A 22,942-nucleotide genomic window follows, 5' to 3' on the forward strand; every position below is an offset into this window, starting at 1 on the left:
CAAATTTATCTTCTATGTTATCATCCTGGCAAGGCGAGAAATATGTAGGGCCTGGAAAAATGAGAATGCCCCCAATTTCTCAGAGTGTCTGAAACATCTCATATACATAAGTGAATCTGATATGGCCTGTGATAGTACTAGCTATGATAAGATCTGGGCGGCCCTTGTGGCATGGCGGAACAGATGAGAGTATTCCAATGATTTCACCTGGGCGCTGTTGGTTCTTTGTCTCCAAACCATCGAAGGGTCATGAAGATAGAATGGATTGGAGTGGAGTAAGAAAACAGTTGCTACTAGAGGGTTTTTTTCCCCTCCCATCTCTCCTCAGGCCATAAACAACAGAGCCAGAACATCATGGGTAGAGGAGAGAGGGCGGGATTCTCCATCTAGAATGCTCATATTGGTATATGAGGAGTACAAAAAAAAAGAAAAAGAAAAATGAATACATTTTATTGATTGATTGAACATTTTCTTTATTAGAAATTTTCCCACCAAAACCAATGGCTTCTGCAGGGTCCCTGTTCAAAGCTGAACCAGCTACAGTGAAACATTCCCAGATACAGCCTGCTACCTTGCTTCACTGAGAGATTTTGACTTACAATTTCCAGACTAAGCCAGAAGATAAAATCATTGATCAGGCCACCCCCCTTGGTGTATCTGGCCTCGTGATCCATTGGCCTTAGCTTCAAATAGGGGTGAGTGAGCCACTGACAGTTCGTGCCATGCTCGAGCCTGTAGCCTGACTCTGGCTCAGATCAAGGTCCTGTTGGAACCTCAAGCCCATCATGAGCCGAGCTTTCATGCGGCTCACTCTGTCTCCCTCCCTCTACCCAGGATGTGGCATTATGGCCAGAGCTGCAGCCATGGTTCGGGTCTAGGCATTGGCTCAATATCCTGTGTTTCTAGGCAAATTACTTAATCCACCCGCTGCCTATAAACAATGAATGTGAAAATGCAATATAACTAACGCTTATGTAAAGCACTCCAATATCTTTGGGTCGAGTTCCCGCTACATAAAATCTGCAGAAGAATGCTCAAGGAAGTAAAAATAAAGCCTTAACATAAGGAACAACAAATAGTTACCTATTCCCTGGCTGATTTGTACAAAATGAAACCAGAAAACCTGGATAAATCGTGACTTCCCACTTAAATTGCGTGATTTTAGACAAATATTATTTTTCCCCGAAACTCTATTTTCTTCTTTATCGCATATGAAAGGCGTTTCAACTATGTGATTCAGAATACCAGTTGTACAGAAACCTATTGTGCTTGATTTAATGGAATTGTAATGTTGCTCTATAATAATCTGGGTTACATGCAGTGTTTACATGACAGTTGTCTTGCCTCTTAGTGAACTAATGGTTCATGTTTAGAAACTATTACATTTAATAAGTTCTTCTTGGTGCAGTGCTGTAATGTTATGTATTGATGTCAAAGCTTCACATGTTAAGGAAATACAGTTGGCTTTATCCAATTTTATGTGATGTTTGTTGTATGATTTATACAGCAAACATTTTCAGGGCTCGGTTAATGCATGAGCTCTAAGATTTGAGCCAGACCCTTGGTTTGGCTCTGGCTTGTTCTCCCTGTAAATCAGTTGGCTTGCCCAACTCTACTTCAAACTGCGCCTAGGTGCTGGTCTACTGCAACAATAGAATGCCAATGGCTCTTTTTGATGCTATTTTAACTTAACATTTTAAAAATCCATATCTCTGGTTACTCTTATTGGATTTTTGTCATTGCGGTGTCATTCTGTAAATAAAACGTACTCTGTTTTCTAAGTCTGTTTGGGATTGTTACTTTTTGGTGTTTTGACTTTATTACTGTTTTGTAACTGCATAAAAACTTTACACATTGCCTTAAATTAAGCCTCTCTGCGCTGTCCATAGCTGCCAGAGGGTTGAGCTCAAGTTAATTTTGTGATTTTTGGGGTTCACCCTGAAGGGATAATGTTATTATTCCTGGAGGTGGGCATCAGCCACTCCAAATATTAATCCGCTTTATTACAGGGCAGATCCCCAAAGAACCTCTGAGATTTTACTCCCATGTCTGAAAACCTGGTGCCATCCATCCGTCTAGCAAGAGCAGCACTAGGGTAGACCTTAAACACCATCCAAAATTCGTATCTGGGATGTGACCCGTGAAAAAATAATAGGAAAATGCATATACCACTGATGTGCCCATAGTGTTTTAAGTGTGGGCACGAATAGGCCACGTTATAATGCATGCGTTTAGAACACATGCTATTACAATGACCGCGTTGTTACATCGCATAGCATTACAGTGCAAGTCATTAAAACGACTTGCTGTAGGGGGACGTTAGATGTTGGAATAGTATAATTTACTATTCCAACTCCCGTCTGTGCAACAGTAGGGAAGGTCTGCCCCTTACAGCAAGTCATTGTAACGGCTTGCGTTGTAATGGCATGCGATGTAACAACGCAGTCGTTGTAATGACCGCGTTGTAATGGCATGCGTTGTTTTGCATGCGGGTCAAATGATGTTTCCCGTGTGGGCACATAGCCCACATCTTCTCAGATAACAATAACTCAGAGGCCATGGAATTACAGAGGACACATATGACCCAGATATTTACAGATAGATAAAAAGTATGAATGGGCAGAATCTGAGCTTTGGTAGGCAGGGCGGCGTCATAAATTACCCACATAATAGTCAGTAGGAGACATCCTCATGATAGGTATTCAAGAGGATAACAAGACCTATCCAACAATCGAATCATAGTAGAGGTAGGTATCGATACAATAACCGTAACAAATAAAGTTGATACCACTCCTAACTATGTTATAGAATGGGCCCGAAAAGGACGAGCTCACAATCCTACCTGTCCTTACTTTGCTTGGGACAAAGACTTCCTGTATAGGATGATTACACAGGGAGAAGGTTCCAAAAAGAGCATGGGTGTTGGTTTTAAAGTCTTCTAGAGATGCTATGTTGCAACTCGCTATTATGGGGGCTGATAAAACATAACAGCTCAGATGAACAGATCAGAAGAACAGATGAAACATTTCTTCTGGCCCTGGGCTTATGTTAGGGGGCTGATAAAACATAACAGCTCAGATGAACGGATCAGAAGAACAGATGAAACATTTCTTCTGGCCCTGGGTTTATGTTAAAACATCTCAGTAGTGGCCTGAGTGCCAGCTTATTAACACGGTGCATATCCCAAAAGCCTCCTTACGAGAAGTGACTATTATCATGGACCTCTTCCAAAGAATATTGATGAATCTGATTGGCTTCTTGGCACCAGAAGGAAGAGCACACAAGCAAGTCAGAATAGTCTTTATTTCGAATGTTTCATCTTAAAAGACATATTAAAATTCATTAATACAATTCAAATTGATATAAAATTTATAACATTGAGAGTAAAAAACCATTTAATAAATAACAGGTTAAAATCAATAATAAAAAGGTATTGAACATTACATTTGACATCGACTTGAAACTCATTCTACAATAGGGGGGTAATGCTACACTATAATATATATGACCAGTGGTGATATTTCATCTTTTCCGTAAAAACCAAGCCCAACTAATGTATTTGGCTAAACCGATGACCACAAGAAAGGATGTATCAGTCTTTAAGATCCTTCTAGCGGCCTGGGCTGATCTGACACCTAGTTCACGACACACAGGTCGCAGCCAGACTCGTCTAGGTTGGTGATATGCTGGACAAACAAATAAGAAGTGATCTTCTGTTTCAACCAAGTTTATACAGGTTGGGCATTTGTCGGTGCCATTTAATGTCCAACTAGAAGTGAGGGAGCATAAAGGGAGGGTACCAATTCTGAATTGGTGGTATAATTTCCGATCCAGCTTTTTGGTTATTACATCCCAATATGCTTCAAGAGATGATTGATCCTTAATAGACAGATAGATTGTGGTCAGGGAACTACCAGTAGAAAGAGTGTATCGTTTGTGTGAAGCCCATAGCCAATAAGCTTCCCTAAAGGATTTTTTGGGGGGGAAGACAGCCGACGCAGTGTTGGACCACAAATCACCCATGCCCATTTCTGTCAGTATAAGTTTGATTTCTGAGAGCCAACGGATTTTATGGGAACCCCTCATATCCTTTACCTCATGCAGCGCCTTAGCATAAAAGGATAACTCCGGAGTAGTCCATAGGCATCGCCAAAACGCCAAGGGCCTATACCGGATCATATCCTCAATGGGTTGACATCCCAGATCGAATAGCAAGGGGATGCGTGGGGTAGAGGAGGGTAGCCCTGTCAATGACCTCAAAAAATTGTTTTGGGCCACCCTCAGGGAGTCTAGATTACTAAACCCCCATAACTCGGCACCATACATAACTGCAGGGAAGATTTTAGACCCATAAATTTGTATCACAGGTGCAATGGGTTTTGTGCAGGATTGCCTGTGTACCTTTAATAGGGCACCACCTAGTTTTGAGTGCTTTAAACTAAGCAATTCTATCTGGGGCCCCCAACTTAGGTTGTCACTAAAGGTGACCCCCAAATATGTAAATGTAGGAGTCTGTTCCAGCCTTACACTACCCATAACAACCCTAGCTTTAACGGGGCGTGGGCCTCGAAGGACCATAAATTTGGTCTTCCCCACGTTGACCTCAAGCTCATGTTCGCGGCAGAATAACTCAAACCTAGAAAGGGCCAGTTGAAGCCCCTGTCGGGTTTTTGAAATAAGGAGCGTATCGTCCGCGAACATGAGCAAGGGGACTTTCATTCCAGCCAACGAGGGGGCATCAGTCGGGCAGTCAGAAAAGTAACGGGTTACTCCATTGATAAACAAGGAGAACAATGTAGGGGCCAGAACACACCCTTGCCTGACCCCTTTGGACACTTTGAATCTCGTGGTCACTTCCCCAGGCTTACCCCATCTAACCTGTGCATATGTGTTGGTGTGCAGCTTAACTAAAAGCCTCAGATATTCGGCCTGCATACCCATCTCCCGAAGGACCTCCCACAGTTTGGGTCTAGGTACCATATCAAATGCAGACCTTAAGTCCACAAATGCTGCAAAGAGCATACCCCCCCCCTAAGTAGACTTCCTTCCAATATAAAAGTGTAAACCTGAGGGCTTGGTCTATGGTTCCGATATGTGTCCGGAACCCGGCCTGAAAGGGCGTCAAGACGTCATTATCGGAAATCCAACTAGTGATGCGACCCAGCAACAACCGAGCAGTAATTTTTTGAGCACACAAGCACATCCTTGTCATTGTGGACTATGCCGTCTAGGGTAGTCCTGTGGTGGAGTGCGGAGACATGCGCTACCCAACTAATCTCCGGGAAATTTCTTTTTTCCAATCTAGGCCATTCATTCTGACCAACTGTATCCCCTCCTTAAATGTCTTTATCACTCTCTCAATTGCACCATTCATCTGGGGGTGATAAAAAGCAGATGTCTTGTGAATTATTTCACACTCCCTTAAATAGCCTTCCATCTCTCTGGAACAGAACTGTATCCCATTGTCTGTGAATGAATATCAGGGATTACTTTCCCTCTTGAATTGTTTTCTAGTAACCTTATTAGAGCTGCTGAGGAAAAGTCTCCTAAACACCATACTTCTACCCACCTTGAGTATAGATCCATCAAGACCAGTGCCTATGGAGTTGCATATTCGCCCTTTACAGGTCCCAAAATATCCATGGTGACCTCTTCCCATAGATAGGATGGCAGCTTTCTACACACTATTGGTGTATTAGTGGTTCTCAAACATTTGTCACACATTACACATTCAACCCATTATCTAATCGTACACTCAATATCATGGTCAAGTGCAGGCCACTAGAAATCTCTGAGCTGACTGCTATAGTTTCTCTCGTAAACTTTGTGGGTGTACTAATATTGTCCCTTTCAACAGAAACGCCTTGCCACCAACATCCATCATACCTCTTTAACTCTCTCATTAAGATTTTCAGCAGTCAGCAATCCTATCACTTGCTTTAACTTGTCATCTCTCTCCAATTCTTGTAGCCATTTCTCTTCTTCAATGCTTCCATAAGTAAACTCACACACACTGATTACTTCTTCCACATCTTCTCCCATGTCCGACTCAGTCAAATCCAGCACTGGGGATATACTGCAAAATGAAGCAATATTCCTCTAAATCTACAACTCACCTATGTATGCGAGATGAGCTGCAATCAAGACCTTTCCTCAAGAAAACCTCAACCAACGGTTCATGGTCTGTTTGAACAGTGAATTTCATCCTCAATAAAAAATGTTTAAGTCTTTTAACAGCCCAGTAAACCACTAGTGATTTCCTTATATAACTGAAAAATTACATTCAGTATATCTTAATAGTCCTGAGATACAAGCAATCAGTTTCCCCTGACCATCTCTCACTTATATAAGAAGAGGCCCCAAACCCTTCACACTGGCATCACAGACCACTTTAGTGTCACACTTGGGATCATAAGGTTGAAGACATGGGACATGACTCAGTTACTCTCTCACCCACTGAAATTCCTCCATGCATTCACTCTCCCACTGAAACTCCACATTTTTACTCAGCAGTTTCCTCATTTTGTAAGTTTTACCTGCAAAATCTTTCATAAACTTACTGTAATGTTGAACCATGTGAAGAACATATGAAAATTATTCCTCACACATAGGTTCTTTCATTGACATGATTGTACCTACCAATTCCTTTCAAGGATGAACACCATCACTGGCTCCCACTGCCTTGCCAGTGTTTCTGGCCCCGGCAGCTGCTTTGTGCCCGGGGCCACAGCCTTTTGCAGCCTCAGCTTTTTGATTGAGGCGGCTGGGAGTAGAGCGGCTGCTCTTTGTTTATCCAAGGAAGGAAGTAGGCGATCATGCACTTACCATATACTTCTAGGGTGGACATAATCTCCACCCGACTGAAGCCTGGGAAAGATCATATCGACTGTGGGTCCAACAAGCCAACATTTTTCATGAATCTAGATTATAATATCTTAGCCAGCATAGTTGCAAAATAATTACATCCCCTATTGGAGAAGCTAGCCATTCTTGATCAATCAGATTTAGTCAACGGTAGAGCAACCTCTAATAACCTTCACTTTTTGCATTTATTCCTCAATTCAACCTGGTTTCTGTGCCTTGTTGGTGTACTTGGATGCAGAGTGGGCCACCGACTCTATAGAGTGAATCTTTTTATATGTAGTCCTATACAAAATGGGGACTGGCCCAAACATCATTGGCCTTATAAAGCTGCTACACTCAGACACCTCTGCTAGACTCAGTGTCAATGGTTATACCTCTAAACCATTTTCCGTTAGTAAGGCTAGTGGACGGGGATGCCCACTTTCCATATTTTTCTCACCCTGGCAGTGGAGAACCTTGCTTGCAGGCTTCCAGACAATCATGCAGAGAAGCTTAACATATTTTCCTTACAAAGACGATATCTTGCTACTGGTCAAGAATTCCAGAACTAATCTGGGTGACATAATTAAAGCTATTGTAAATTTTGGCAGGTTTTTGGATATTCAAATAGATTTGGGAAAGTTCAAGATGTTTTGCTTAACGGAGACCATAGTCTGACTTGCCCTCGAGTTCCCTCACTGTTGGCATGAAGCGTCTGTCAGATACCTGGGCATTCTTATCAACAGTAACTGGGTTCTGCAATCAGTGGATTGGTGACACATATTGAACAATAGATACAGCTACCATTATCCCTTCCCTGACAGAGTTGCTTTGATCTAAAAGTTAGTTCTTTCTAAAGTTCTTTATCTCTTCCATAACATCACAATCTTCCAAACTACACACTCTCTGGACCAGACTTGTTTGAGATGGTAAGAATCCTATATTGAAATGGGGATACTTAGCCAACAGTTTGAGAACAGAGGGTTTGTAATTCAAGACTTGGGTCCGTATTTCCATGCTGCATACTCCCATTTTCCAATATATTTTCTGGACTTAACACGCCGAGAGCCACATTTCCCACTTGAATACAAAGATCCAGTAAAAGGCAGTGTTCTCACAACGCTACTGTTGGAAAAATTAACTAAATCCTGTAAACATATTCAGGAAGTCATATGCAAACAAATGATGGACGAAATGCTGAATAAGTCATACATTCACCCCAGTCAAGAGATCTGGGTTAAATCGATCGTTCTTTTGCTCACCATGCCACCCCAGTTTAGACCCAGCCATATGCTAATGAGTCTTGACCCTGTGCCTCATGGGAACGGTCCAGACCGAACTGCCAAGCCTGGTCCTCCCTGGACCGAAAACAAGCATCCTGGGACCGGGTTCTGGGTATTACCCTTCATCAGCCAGACTAGGTTGAATCCAGTGACACAGTGAGCAAGCGACCCACGTCTGGGCATACCCATCCCACTTAGGATGAAAAGTGCTACACAAAGAAATGATGGACGGAATGCTGAATAATTCATACATTCACCCCAAGTCAAGAGATCTGGGTTAAATCGACGTTCTTTTGCTCGCCATGCCACCCCAGTTTAGACCCAGCCATATGCAAATCAGTCTTCACCCTGTGCTTCATGGGAACAGTCCAGACCGAACTGCCAAGCCTGGTCCTCCCTGGACCGGAAACAAGCTTTCTGGGACCGGTCTGGGTATTACCCTTCATCAGCCAGGCTGGTTTGAATCCAGTGGCACAGTGAGCAAGGGACCCACGTCTGCGCATATCCATCCCACTTAGGGAGAAAAGAGCTACGCAAACAAATGATGAACGGAATGCTGAATAAATCATACATTCACCCCCAGTCAAGAGATCTGGGTTAAATCCATCAATCTTTTGCTCACCATGCCACCCCAGTTTAGGCCCAGCCATATGCAAATCAGTCTTGACCCTGTGCCTTACGGAAACAGTCCAGACCGAACTGCCAAGCCTGGTTCTCCCTGGACCGGAAACAACTATCCTGGGACCGGTTTCTGGGTATTACCCTTCATCAGCCAGGCTGGCTTGAATCCAGTGGTACAGTGAACAAGGGACCACGTCTGGGCATACCCATCCCACTTAGGGTGAAAAGTGCTACGCAATCAAATGATGGACGGAATGCTGAATAAATCATACATTCACCCCCAGCCAAGAGATCCGGATTAAATCCATCATTCATATTCAGGAAGTCAAGCAGAGCTATTGGTTAAACTGAGGCAAAAGACTCTGGCAAGGCATAAATATATTATCAGACCCTCCAACTAGCTAATAGCCCTACCCTCCCGCCTGACACTTCACAAGGTAATAATTGCCAGTCTGAATCAAAGCAGGTTTACAATAATTAGGTCTAGTATTTCCCAATGGCAAGTTAATGATGCTTGAACTATTCAGGAATGGTTACGTCACTATGGCCTTGCTGTTAAAAATTGGGTTATTGGTTGAGGGGGCCCACTCTGGCATCAATCAAAATTCTTGCCAGAGTGAACCACAAAATTCACTAAACCCTTGCTTAAGTGTCTGGTGGCTCTGCACAAAAGCTTAAAGGCAATGTGTAAAGTTTTTTGCAGCACACAAACAGAAATAAAGTAAAAACAAAACCACAAGAAAAATCCTAAACCAATTTGGAAAAATAGAATACATTTTAATAAACATAATGATACTAGAAAGCCAAAAAACCCAATCAGTAGAACCAAAGATATTCAGTTTTAAAGTTTTAAGTGAAAACAGCACCTAAAAGCACTAGACCGGGGGAAAGTCACAAGTTCAACAACAACAAGGAATGTTCTGACAAGTAGCTTTGGAGCTCCAAGATTTACGCCGGGTGCAAACATTTGTATGCAGGGATTTCTGTCCTACTACCTTAGTCTGGTTTTTGATAGTTCTTCCACTTCCCTTGTCAAAACCCCAAACTGTCTGGGGTGAAAATAGACACAGCAGGCCTGGTGTCAGATACCTTTGTGTGTGCACGAAGCAAAGCCCTTTGAAGTGTGGGTACAGATTCTACCAATCATCGTGCCAGGATGGCCCATCCTGTCTACACCTAAGCCCCTTTTGTGTTACTGTCTGGAGGCAAACACATACCCGAACAGCAGAGCCATTCACGTTCATGTTACCCAGGACACTGGTGGAAGGCGCAAATCGTTGGGACAAGAAACTGCCAACTTTCTAAAAGTGGAGTTTTCAAAATTGTGACTTAAAATTCGTCTCTACAATTAAAGATGATTTAAATTACAATTAATTGAGTGTATACAGTAGATTTGTATCTACTCCCAATCTAAAGTTAGCACTTATTAAATGTAATATGGTAGCCCAGTGTCAGTCATTGGGGGAGGAGAGGTAGGTCTTACAACAGGGAAAAATGACATTAGGAGTTTTTCACTGCTAGGACAGGTATAACTTAAATACATGTGTCCTACATTTTAAATGCAATGCACCCTGTCCTATGAGCCTTTAGGGTTTACCTTAGGGGTGACTTCTAAGTATTAAAAAGGAAGTTTTAGGTTGGCAGAAGGTTTATTTTGCCAGGCAAATGGCAGTTTAAAACAGTTTAAAACTATACATCAGGCTGTAGTGCCTGCCTGAGGCACAGTTTAAAAGGCTACTTTATTAGATGGCACAAGGGTTGCTGCAGGTCATTGGTAGCATTTCTTTACAGGCCCTGGGTACAGCTGGTACCGTTTACTAGGGTCTTACAAGTAAATTAACGGTGTCAATTATGTGCAGTCCAAATCATAACTGAAGGAGAGAGCGCAAGCTCTTTAACAATGGTTAGCAGCCCTAAAGGAAACAAAAATGAGTTCAGCACATCAGGAGGGGTGAAGGCAAAACATTTGAGGAATACCATGCCATGGATATCAGGTCCAATAAGACAAGGTTAAGGGGTACGTTCCTCAGAACATTGGCCCCAAAACGGACATGTTTCCTGTTAAAGGCCATTATACCTTCATGATTTAAAATAAATGATGGGAAAACTGGGAAATATCTTTTCCACCTAACCTGGTCATGCCAGTCCATTGATTCAACACAAAGTATTGGAAAAGATCAAGGTGAGACCTTATTGGATTAAGCACAACAAAACAGAGCAGTGTTGGCCCTAGAGCGACCGCACTGTGGTAGTGTTAGAAATGTCAAATATTAGTGCTCAACCCAGTGGTTTCACTGCCCGGTAGTCACTGTACATATACAAGAAACTCTACTGAAGAGGAAGCACTACATGTGTTATTCAACAACCTTTTTTCTCAAAATTCAGAGTAGTTCACAATTTAATCACACAAGTTTAATCCACATAAGAGGAGGAACCATACGATTTCCAGAAAACGTGTCTTTATTAATGTTTCATCAATAATTTGCCTAGCCAACGCGTTTTATCCTGTATTGGATGAAAAGAAGAAAACGTGTGATTAAATTGTGAACTAATCTGAATTTTGAGAAAAAAGATTGTTGAATAACACTTGTAGTGTTTCCTCTTCAGTAGAGATTTTGAGACCTTTTTGGACCTGACGCATGTCCGGCAGTGAAAACAAACTTGAAAACACGTTCTTCTGGGCTTTAAGTGAAACCTCACAAAGATAATGGACATCCCCACAGTACTGGTCCTTAGACCGTTCAACTTCATACAGTTCTGTATTAACCTTCGAAGTGTAAATGATATGTCAACCCTTGATGCTTATCCAATGCCCGGGTCAACAAACTCATTGACTGCTTTGAGACTGCTGCTTACATTGGCACCCTAGACCTCAATAAGGGTTAGTTCTACGTGCCCCCTCTTTTTAATTTTTTTTATTTTTTTTTATTTGTGCTTGCGATTACAACAAAGAAAAAAAGAAAAAGAAAGCAGGAGAAGAACAGACCTTAGCTCATGACAATGAGAAAATACAGATTGGTTGTAAACTTAAGGAGTCCTAACACCAGAACTTACTAAGCAATTCTCGGCACAATAAGAATAAACAAAAAAAAAAAAACAAGTAAATAAGGATACTTCCATCATTAATGATTACAATACAATCTGTCAATAGGGGGCGTTATATAGCATATTGCAATACTATTAAGAGGATGGCTGCTTAACCTAGATAGGGCAACAGAACCAAAATTATTGACTTATCCATGCCTCAAGTGGAGCCCAGATCTTTCTACCAAAGTCACGCCTGGCTCTACCCCACCTAGCCCAGACTCCAGACTCCAAGTTATATAGTGCTAGAATCCTCCTTCTCCAGTCAAGGAAGGTAGGTGACCCAGGACTTATCCACTCTGAAGTGATACAAAGGCGGACCATAGCCATAGATATTAACAGAAAAGCTGAAGAATACCGGGGCCGAATATGCTCGCTGTTGCTTTGATACCCACAGATAACTAACTCAGGGGAGAGGACAGCAGGGATCCCGAGACTGGAGTTGAGGAACTGCTCTACGTCCTTCAAAAAAAGCTTCAGCTTGTGACATCCAAAGAACATATGGACATCATCAGCCGCCATTAACCCACACCTTGGGCAGCTATGCCCCACACAACCCGCCCACTTAGATATCTTGGCTGGCGTGTAATAAAGGTCAAATAGAGCCATGTAACACTGAGAGCGTAGACTGCCAGAAATGAGGACCCTACCGGCTAGTTCCAGGGAAGTAACTATATCTATTCCTGTTGTACCAAATTTGACTTCTAATTTTGTTGTAGACGCAGAAATATCGTCAGGGAGCTTTGTGAGTAAATGGCGGTAAATAACCCCAATTTTAGAACGCTTAGCAATAAGTTCTATCAGCATTATCTTCCCAAATAGTCCTTCAGACTTCAATTTGCTTCTTTCTATAAAGCTACGGAGCTGTAAATATTTAAAGAAGTCAGATGTATTAAGCAGATACCTCTCCTTAAGACATGCAAAAGAGGCCAGCCTCCCTTCGTATCCTAAATTACCAAGCACAGTTAATTCTAAAGCTGACCAATTAAATGTGACTTGATCCTGAAAGACTGCTGGCAGTAGCCGGGCTGCAGAAAAGGGTGTATAAAAGTTAATGTTAGGAACTAAAAATTTACGACGGACCTTACGCCATACCGAAAACATAGACCAAATGACCTTAAACCTAGTTCTTTTATAATAACTTGGTTCTAAAACCCGAACTAAGACTCGTTTAACATCTTCACCCAACCCAATTTCAAAAATTGAGGGCCTACAGGCCAGAGAGGGGCCGGCGGCGTCTCCCAACAATGGTAGCCCAAAGTATTGAATCATTGAAGACCAGAAATAAAATAACAAGCTGGGGACCCCCCAGCCACCACGTGTGCGAGACTGGAACATCCATTTAGCCGCCCTTCTGGGCTGCTTGTAACCCCAAAGAAACCTGCTGCAGATTCTATCTGCCAAAACTAAGCTGGAATGAGGCATCTCCAAGGGTACTGTTCTAAAAATATATAAGAATTTAGGCAGAATCAACATCTTAAGGACATTGCATCTGCCATAAAGGGAGAGATGGAGATTGTCCAGCCTTGCCAATATTGTTTTTACCAAGTTAATTATAGGCAAAATGTTTAAATCTGGGATAGTACTTACATGTGCTGTAATATATACACCCAGATATTTTGCAGACTGCACTATCGGGGCATCTGAGGAGCCCATAGCTGTAGATTGGATAACTTGAGTCTTAGCGACATTAAGTTTGTAGCCTGAAAAGGCTCCATACTGATCTGCTATGATTTTAACAGCCGTGTAGGCAGACGAAACATCTGAAGTCAGAACAACAATATCGTCGGCATAAGCTAAAACCTTATAGTCCGATGAATGAATCGTAACTGGATGTATATCCTGCGCTTTCTCAATTAAATATAGAAAGGGTTTTAAATACAGTGCAAAAAGGAGGGGGGAGCACGGGCAGCCCTGGCGAGTACCCCTTCCTATTATGAATGGCTTAGAAACAAGCCCAGCAACTGAGACAGTGGCTTTAGGAGTAGTATACAAAGATTGGACTGCATGGATAAATTCAGGGCCGAGGCCTTTCCAACTGAGGACTGCCCATAGAAAAGGCCAAGCGACCCTGTCGAACGCTTTTTCAGCATCCAGCAGGATCGCCCCTACAGGTGATGACGTGCCCCCTCACAGAGTCATATAAACCAAAAACATTTTTCATCTCTTTTGCTCTCTGGCAGTTAGATTCTTACTGTTTGGCAAGCATGGGCCCACCACTACATTCCAGCTATTTGTGGCATATACACAATTCTACCTTTGCAACTGCATACTGAGTTGCCAGTATCATCCACAGTGAGGATTTGCCTTCCCATGTGCAACATCTTAAAGCTGTGTTGTCATCCCTTTTACAGTCACCAGTAATCCTGCCAACAGCACGACCGCAACATCTCAAGTGCAGTACTTGGGGTATAGTATTGGTGATTAAATGGTCTCAAGTTCGGATGATATCAAGTTCAGATGGTGTCCCGGGGACCACTTCCTACTCTCAAACAATCTTTTGTCTTTGAATGAAGACTTGTTTCCTTTAAGGGAAATAGGCTGTGTTTTAAGCAAATGTTTACTTTATTAAATGAGATCATAGGCATGGTGGACTGCTGACATCAGAAGGCTGCCATCCATATGATGGCATCCAATCAAAGTAAGTCACATTTTATAGTATACGTTATTAATATTCATTTGTATTTGTATTTGTATTTTTAACTTGTAGAGCGCCTTATCACCCCGGGGTCTCTAAGCGCTTAGCAGACGAGTGAATACTGGCAGGAAGAAAAACCGACTAGATGTTACCCCATGCCTCTTGAAAGAGCACAGTTTTTAGCTCTTTCCTAAAAGGCAGGAGTCTGGTTTCTTTGCGCAGATTTTCAGGCAGTTGGTTCCAAGCTTTGGGCATTATGTGGGAAAATGTCCGACCACCGATGGTGGATCGTTTGATCCTAGGGCAGATCAATAGGGCGGCGTTGGCTGAGCGTAGGTTCCTGTTAGGAGCATATGGGACAAGGCGTTTTTTGATGTATTTTGGGGCTTGCCCATATAAGGCTTTCTGCGTAATGCATAGGCCCTTGAACTTGGCTCGTTGATTCACTGGCAACCAGTGTAGCTCCCGGAGGAGGGGGGTGGCCGGTGTCCTTCTTGGTTTATTATATATAAGTCTGGCCGCGTCATTCATGACGATCTGGAGTCTCTTGGTGAGTTTTTTCGGAATGCCGAAGTACATGGCATTACCATAATCCAGTCGGGCCAGAATTAAGGCTGACACTGCTCGTCTGAGAGTGTCTGCCTTTAGGATGGGAGCTAGCTTGCGCAGTTGTCTCAGGAGGCCTACACAAGTGCCCACCACCGCCGAGACCTGGGCTGACATAGTGAGATTTGTGTCGATGATTATGCCCAGGCTTTTTACTGCTGTTGCCGGTATTGGGGCGTTACCTAATTCGGATGGCCAAAGGAGGTCGCACCAAGGGTTAGATGACGTTGTGATAGGTAGAACCTCCGTCTTGTCCGGGTTGATCTTCAAAAAATTTGCCGTCATCCAGTTGACTGTAAATTTTAAAATATTCTTCAATTTTTGATCAGCCATAGGGGAATCGCCTATCTGAATGATGATCTGGGTGTCGTCGGCATAATTATATATGTTGCAGTCCATCTGATTCAGAGATGAAATGAGGGGCTGCAGATATGTGTTAAACATCAAGGGGGACAAGGCAGAGCCCTGCGGGACGCCGCATATGATTTTAGCAGCCTCTGACACCATGTCATCCAGTTGTACTTTCTGAACCCGTCCACCAAGGAACGAGGTCAGCCAGGCGTGGGCCGTGCCCTTGATGCCAAACTCCCCCAACCGCGACAAAAGAAGGTCATGATTGACCGTATCGAATGCCGCGGAGAGGTCGAGTAGCACCAGGGCACAGGGATCTTTATTATCTGTTTTAAGACGTAGGTCATCAAGTACTGATAACATGACTAGTTCCGTGCTGTTGTGGGCTCTAAACCCTGCTTGGTTGGGTTCGAGTAGTGCGTTACTCTCCAGGTGGTGCGAGAGGGCGGACAGCACATGATGTTCCAGTATTTTTGCTAAAAAAGGCAATTGAGATATGGGCCTGTAATTCTTTAAAATCTTGGAATCGGCACCAGCCTTTTTTAGCAGGGGGATCAGTCTCGCTTCTTTGAGAGTAGATGGGACTAGTCCCGAGGTAAGGGAACTATTTAGGAGCGATAAAATGTCCTCCTCAAGGCCTGGCCATGCTTGTTTAAATATCTGCGGGGGGCAAGGGTCCGCTGGGGAGCCTGATTTAACTTGGTTCATCACTTTTGTCAGGGAGTCCTTGGTAAATAGGGGTAGGGAGGTTAAAGGCTCTGTGATTGCGGGCGGGAGAGTTAGCGGAGTTTCCGGGCAGTCGAATCTAGGGGTGCTTTCGATCTCTATCAGGAGGTCAGATATCTTTGAGGTAAAGAAGGATTGAAATTTATGGCAGTCCTCCTGCGTAAAAGAAGGCGGTTGTTCCTTCTTTTTCCTCAGTTCAGAAAGTACTTGGAAGATTTCCTTCTGAGGGTTAGGTGCTGTGGCAATTCTGCTCTCGTAGAACTCACTTTTTCTAGTTCTGATGGCTTGTTTATACAAGGCGAGCTTTTCCTTGTATAGAGTCTGGCAGTTGAGATCATACCCCTTCCGCCAGGCTCTCTCGCACTGACGCAGGGCCCGTTTTAGGAGTCTCAAATCGTCATTGAACCAAGGAGCGCCTTTGCCTTTTTCCCTGATTTTTATCTTACGAGCTGGGGCTACCACCTCAATTGCAGATTCTAGTTTTTGCGATAGCTTTTGACTGGCCTTCTCTAGGTCATCTTCAGGTAGTCTGTTTAGGTGGGAGGGTTGCAGTAAAGTAGATAGCAAAGTATCCGGATTAATGGAGTTCCATCTTCTCACTACCCGCCATTTGTCGGCTGAGATGCTTTCTTGTTTCGGGAAAGCTAAGCTACCCTGTAAGAGATAATGGTCTGACCAAATGCAGGGCAATGAAGTGACTGGGCGCAGGGCAGGAACAGAGGTCCATATCAGGTCCAAGGTATGGCCCTTCATGTGTGTTGGGCCTGTCACAATCTGGGTTAATTCTAGTGCCGTCATTGCGTCTTCAAGCTGTTTAGACGTAATGTCTCTAATGGGCTCCTCCCAGTGGAGGTTAAAATCGCCCATTACCACAAGACCCTCATATCTTGTACGGAGGTCGTGGACCAGACCCAAGAAAGGTTCTAAAAATGTTGGGGGGGTTTTGGGCGGGCGATATACGATGATTATCGTGAGGCAGTTTGTGGGAGAGCAGAACTTGACGCCTAGGATGTCAGCTCCCTCAATGCATTCAGCACAGATAGTTTCTGCTTTAAAGGCATTATTATATAGCAGCGCGACTCCACCCCCTTTTCTGCCATCTTTTCTGTTATGGGAGATAGCCCCAAAGTTGGGTGGGAGGGCGGCCACTAGGTCGGGTGCGGAAGAGTCATCCAACCATGTCTCCGTGACTCCAAGAATATCTATATTCCCCTCCTGGAGCAGGGAGAATACCTCTAGATGATGTTTTTGGAGCGAACGAGTGTTCAGCAAGCTGACGCTCAATGACGTTACCGTTGCTCTCCTTCTCTGATTGGTTTTTTTTTTGGCTGTTTCAGCTGCGGGTTTCAGTATGTTCTCCCGCCTCAGAATCTGCTGTGTAGATTGGCTGATGGAATAGGTAGTGCTATTAAGCGCAATTAGGTTTTCCTTGGAATACCACGGCGCTGAGCCAAGGGTCCTGGCCCCTGGTCCCGGCCGGTCGCGGACGGGCGCAGACGGGCTTGCCTTTGGTGCGCCTTCGGCGCCCCGCCGGCGCCCCCGCTGCGCCCGTCCGCTGCGCTGCCTGTATGAGGGTTCCATTTTATGCCCACGAGGGCGGGAGGGTGGGCGTGGCTAAGTGCTTGCTTCTTAGTCCCCCAGCCTTCTCCTCATCTAATATGGCCGCCGCTAATAGTCCTACCTCGAGGTCAGTGACCAGAGAGCAGGGATAGCTTAGGATAGGAAAGCAGATAGATTTTGAAAAGCAGGACCCGGCTTTCCGCCTCAGGACACTGCAGCACAGAGCGTTTTAGGCAGAGGGTAGGTACTGTGCAAAATAGCAGTATTCACAGTGCAAAACACGCAGGTTAAAAAAGCAACAAGTATTTTTAAAATTTGTTAAAAATAACCAAACGCTTTCGCGCACAAATCGTAGTACTCACTCACTCTCAATCGGTGAGGAGAATGAAGGAATCGATTCTTTTATGCCCACGAGGGCGGGAGGGTGGGCGTGGCTAAGTGCTTGCTTCTTAGTCCCCCAGCCTTCTCCTCATCTAATATGGCCGCCGCTAATAGTCCTACCTCGAGGTCAGTGACCAGAGAGCAGGGATAGCTTAGGATAGGAAAGCAGATAGATTTTGAAAAGCAGGACCCGGCTTTCCGCCTCAGGACACTGCAGAACAGAGCGTTTTAGGCAGAGGGTAGGTACTGTGCAAAATAGCAGTATTCACAGTGCAAAACACGCAGGTTAAAAAAGCAACAAGTATTTTTAAAATTTGTTAAAAATAACCAAACGCTTTCGCGCACAAATCGTAGTACTCACTCACTCTCAATCGGTGAGGAGAATGAAGGAGGTAGGTGAAATTGCGACCCACTCTGAATGGGAATTTTGTGAACCAACCAATTACAACATAGGTCGGTTTCCAAAATGTCATACTAGGTACAAAAATATTGTTCACAATTTACGGCCACTGTTTGTATAGTAGACCCCTATTTTCAGAATGGGTTTTATTAAAGTGATCTACAAACTTCCACCCTAATTCACCACATTGTTTACTAGACTGAAAGCCTCATAGCTTCTACCATGTCTAAGGATGTAAACCCTGATACAATGCAGCCCATCACTACTGAATATGACACATCTAGCAAACAGAAATTATTATAGTCTCATCTCTATTCTGATGTATTTAGTTTTGCTATTGTATTCCCTATATTGGGTTTGTTGGCCTGATTACAAATAGCTGTTAGTCCTGACTATTATAACGCTGATGCAGCAAGTTGGAGCTCAATCAGTCAGTACTCAATTCTGTCTTTAAGTTCTAGGGTCAATTTGACATTTTACATTTTGATGACTCAGCTCAGCTTGAAGTGCAGGAGCTTTGCCTGCTGTGTGTCCTGCGGTCCACAGTCCTTGGGTATTGGTCTCATGATCTACCGGTTGAGTATTTGCTGTGCACCGTCACCTTGACTCAGCTTTAGAGAGCCTCTTCCAGGTCAAAGACTTGCCAGACTGTTTTTTTCAGTTACATCCCCTCCACATCCATCTGGTTTCCTCTGACAGTAGACCTGATAATGGGCAGCATTAAATGCAATGCACTCCCATTATATTGGTGACCTTTAATGCCTGGCTCCTGAAGAAATGGCCCCCATAAACCTAGGCTTGTCCTTTGACCATATGGAGGCTGTCAGCACTAGCTTAGCTTGGATGGCTGACCTTTTTTCAGTACATACTTTGATTTGAATCCCAACATTAAGAAAGCTGCAGTTGTGCCTGCACCTAGTTGCTAAGAAAACTCAAAAGTTTCACATTTCCATTCTTATTATGCTTTAGTATTTCATCATTGGTGTATGACAAAAATAAGAACATATGTGTGTTTTGAGCGATCAGTGTCTAGATTCATATTATTATTTATTCCAGTAGTCTTTGTAATGAATTGCCTTACAACTGTGCTGGTGGGAGTGCCTGATATTATTCATAAGGCACAAGTCATGTTATATTTCATACACTGTACTAACCATTTTGTTCTAAAAGCAGGTTTTGTTTCTGGTGCATAACGTAATGGTATCCTGATATTTTTGGTTCTTCTTGGCAAACAGCAAATGGAAGAGATGTGGCGGGAAATACGCTGGATGATGGATGCCCTGCAGCATGCCAGGTACAAACAACCAGCATGTGGTGTTCCTCTCACCTGGTTCATTGATGAATCCTCAGAGGTATCACTGAAGGACAAGCCACAGTCCACCTCTTCTCACCTGGACTACCTTCCTTCGCCCACTCCATCTCCAGAAACGAGTCGAAAATTAAATTCTGGTAAGAGCCGGGAAGAATAGGACTTCTGTTTACTTCTCCCTGTAGTCACTAACAGTCTAAATCAAAAGATCCACAACAAAAGCATAAATATAGAGCCTTGGTTCTTTTGTTGTTTCTCAGCATAAACTCATACTTCTTTTAATAAGAAATTCTACTATACTTGAACTTGTTTTCTCATTATTGAACGTTACATCAGCATATTTCTCACTGTCTTTACTGTACAAACCTGTTGAGTGGGATTTATTTGTAGGCTGACACCCGCAGATTGTGCCCATATAAACTGAAACCCATTCACTGGTATTAGTTGACATTGCATTAGACAATAGATAAATCAACAAAGAGTAGATGGTGCAGTGCTCATTGTGGGGTGCTTTTTTTACATTGTGCCATAAAATCACAGAAGCATCAGCTGTTGTATATGCAGTACAGCGAAGGAAAACAATTAGCTCAAACAATAATTCCTGTCTGAGTTTGATCACATTACAAGCAACGATAAGCATAGACATTTCCACACAGTCTGCAGTGTATTAGCCTCATCAGCTTTAAGCCATCCTATTTTATTCACTCTCTATTAGATTCCAGGTATCCCCCTTCTTTGGTAAGGATATATTGGTCAATCAAGGAACACCAGTGTGCCTTTGCAAACAGGGCGGCAACTCATCTGCCTCTTCATCACTCCTTTCTAGGACTCGCTTAGGCAGCGCATGCGCTGTCTCTTCAAGACATGCTGTATCTACTCTATGGACTTTCATCACAGCCATAGCTTTGCATTCATCCCTTCGTGTGCCTTTCTAAATTCATTTCTTCTCATTGGTGAAACATTGCTATTTGTCCCGCCTTTAGGTGTGTTTTTCACTTTCTAGGCTCCTGCTCCTGTTACATGTCTCCCTACTCTTTTGTTTATTTATGGTTTGGCCAGCGCACTCTTTTTTCTTTGAATTGCTCCCATGTTTACAAAGGGAGTTCCATTGCCATTGTAGGATAGGCATTTGTAATTTCATTTCCATTCCTATTTGGTTTTGATTTACATTGTTTAATTTTATTTGTTACGAGTTTATTTTTATTTGTTACAATAGGCATTTTGTTTTGTATCGCTAATGCCGAGGCTCGAATCCGGTTCTCCAGTTACAAAGTAAGCAGCTCTGTCTGTTACGCCACATCACTAACTTGTTATTTACAACTAGCACTTCTTAGAAGTGCCTGTGCCTTTAACATAGACGCAGGGCCATACTCTCTGGTTCTAGAAAACTTTCCCCATTCATTCCCTGCTTCCGGACACAGAGTGCAAAACTGTACAATATAAATGTACCTTTCTCTATCTATCACAAATTCCATGTTTAAAGTTAACCTGTCAAACAACTGTATGTAATGTGACTTATGAATAGAAAGATGAGACAGACTGCAGAATGTCATTGGCATGCACTTCAATGTTGCTGACTCATAGGCCAAGGCCAAAGCAAATTTTGGCAGCTCCTCGAGGGAGTGCTGTGAAGCGGTGGGGCGGGGCGGGGAGGGAGAGGGGCAGGGTGGGGGGTAGTAAACTCCAGCATACGGCAGAATGGAGTTAAGTAAATAAATAAATAAAACAATTTACATTGCGCGCGCTGCATCGCCGAGTTGGCGTTGCAGCGCGCGCAATGTAAATTGTTTTATTTATTTACTTCACTCCATTCGGCCGTATATCGGAGTTTACTACCCCCCACCCCGTAGCACTCCCTCGAGGAGCCGCCACTGCATTTATGTGTTGCCAGCGGTCTTTTAATCTGTCTGTGGTAGACTGTGCAGTGTTGGGTAACACCAGATCATGTATAACTTGTCCCTCGCTTCATGGGTCACATTAAATTCAAGCAGGTAACACTGCGAACTGCTGATTCTTTTCTGAACTGAATGTAATGACTTTTCACATTCTTGTGTTTTCATTGCACCGTAAAGATTTGTAGGCTGTCTCAGTGTACTGTTAAGACTCTCTTCATTGAGCATTGTCAGTAGTGTACTGATTTTTATTTCTTATTTGTTCAGGTGTTTGTAGCGTAGAGGTGATCCGAGTTTTTGGAAAACAAGTGTTGTCATTTTTGTGGTTAAAATATACTCAAATTCATTAATAGTAATTTTTTCTCGGCGCTTCACGCTATGTTATGTTATGTTAACAATATTTCCATAGCTCATAATTGCGCATTATATAACAGAGAATATCCAATTTTACATACCAGAGAACAAATCAGGATGGGTCTTCAAAGATTTTACATTAGACAGTTAAACCTGGACCCCCATCACCAACAACTTGTGCTTGTGCAAATAGTGGGATCATTGGCACCGGTGTAGCCGAATTTTATAATTTTTATGAACAATCTTCACTCTCTTCAAAAGTCTCACTTGGGATTAGAGCAGTGCACGCAAACATTTGTCAGTGCATGAGATGCATACAGTCCGCACAGAAACACACAACAGTCGTTGCTCCTCACTGACACCAAGTGTGCATGTCTGTGATCATGCTCTGTCTACAAGAATTACCAGTTAGTGTGTGTGCATGCTGTGCAGGAAGCAGCATGTTTTCAAGCAGCGGTCAAAATGCAGTAATAAAACTATGGGAACTGTGATTGTAAATACAATGGGGCAGGGGCAGTGAGCGTGGTGGCGGGGCTCAAGGCATGGCTAAAAAATATATATCATGTAACTTTTTTGATCTTTCACAATCAGCTAACAACATATAAAATAAAACAGCTTAAGTAAACAATAAATGCAAGTTTATCATACATTATGAAACTTCTATTAGTAAATGTTCTACATAAGTGTGTGTGACCAGAGAGCCACAGAACTGAATCCTGGTTGGTTCAGTGGAAACAGTGACTTGTGTATGTTTAGTGCTACAAGATCTTAGCGTGTGACAGAAAGCATTGTGAATATGTAAGTTGTTATTTTAAACATGCATTACACACAGTATAAGATAGGCTGCTACAAAATGTCCCAAAACGAGTACGATAAAAAGTGCTTTCAAAATAT

General features: G+C 43.1%; 1 protein-coding gene across 7 annotated transcripts in view; it reads left to right on the plus strand.

Moving 5' to 3' along the window:
* The window catches only part of LOC146789809 (ankyrin repeat and fibronectin type-III domain-containing protein 1-like), a 2,714,698-nt gene that overhangs the window by 2,616,618 nt on the left and 75,138 nt on the right, over nucleotides 1-22,942 (plus strand). For all 7 annotated transcript variants that reach the window (XM_085632159.1, XM_085632158.1, XM_085632162.1 and 4 more), the window contains one exon: nucleotides 19,729-19,942. In XM_085632159.1, the coding sequence (XP_085488285.1) occupies nucleotides 19,729-19,942 (214 nt within the window). The remainder of the gene's footprint in view (nucleotides 1-19,728; nucleotides 19,943-22,942) is intronic.

The sequence above is a fragment of the Triturus cristatus genome, chromosome 10 (genome assembly GCF_964204655.1).
Source record: "Triturus cristatus chromosome 10, aTriCri1.1, whole genome shotgun sequence".
Taxonomy (NCBI): Eukaryota; Metazoa; Chordata; class Amphibia; order Caudata; family Salamandridae; genus Triturus; species Triturus cristatus.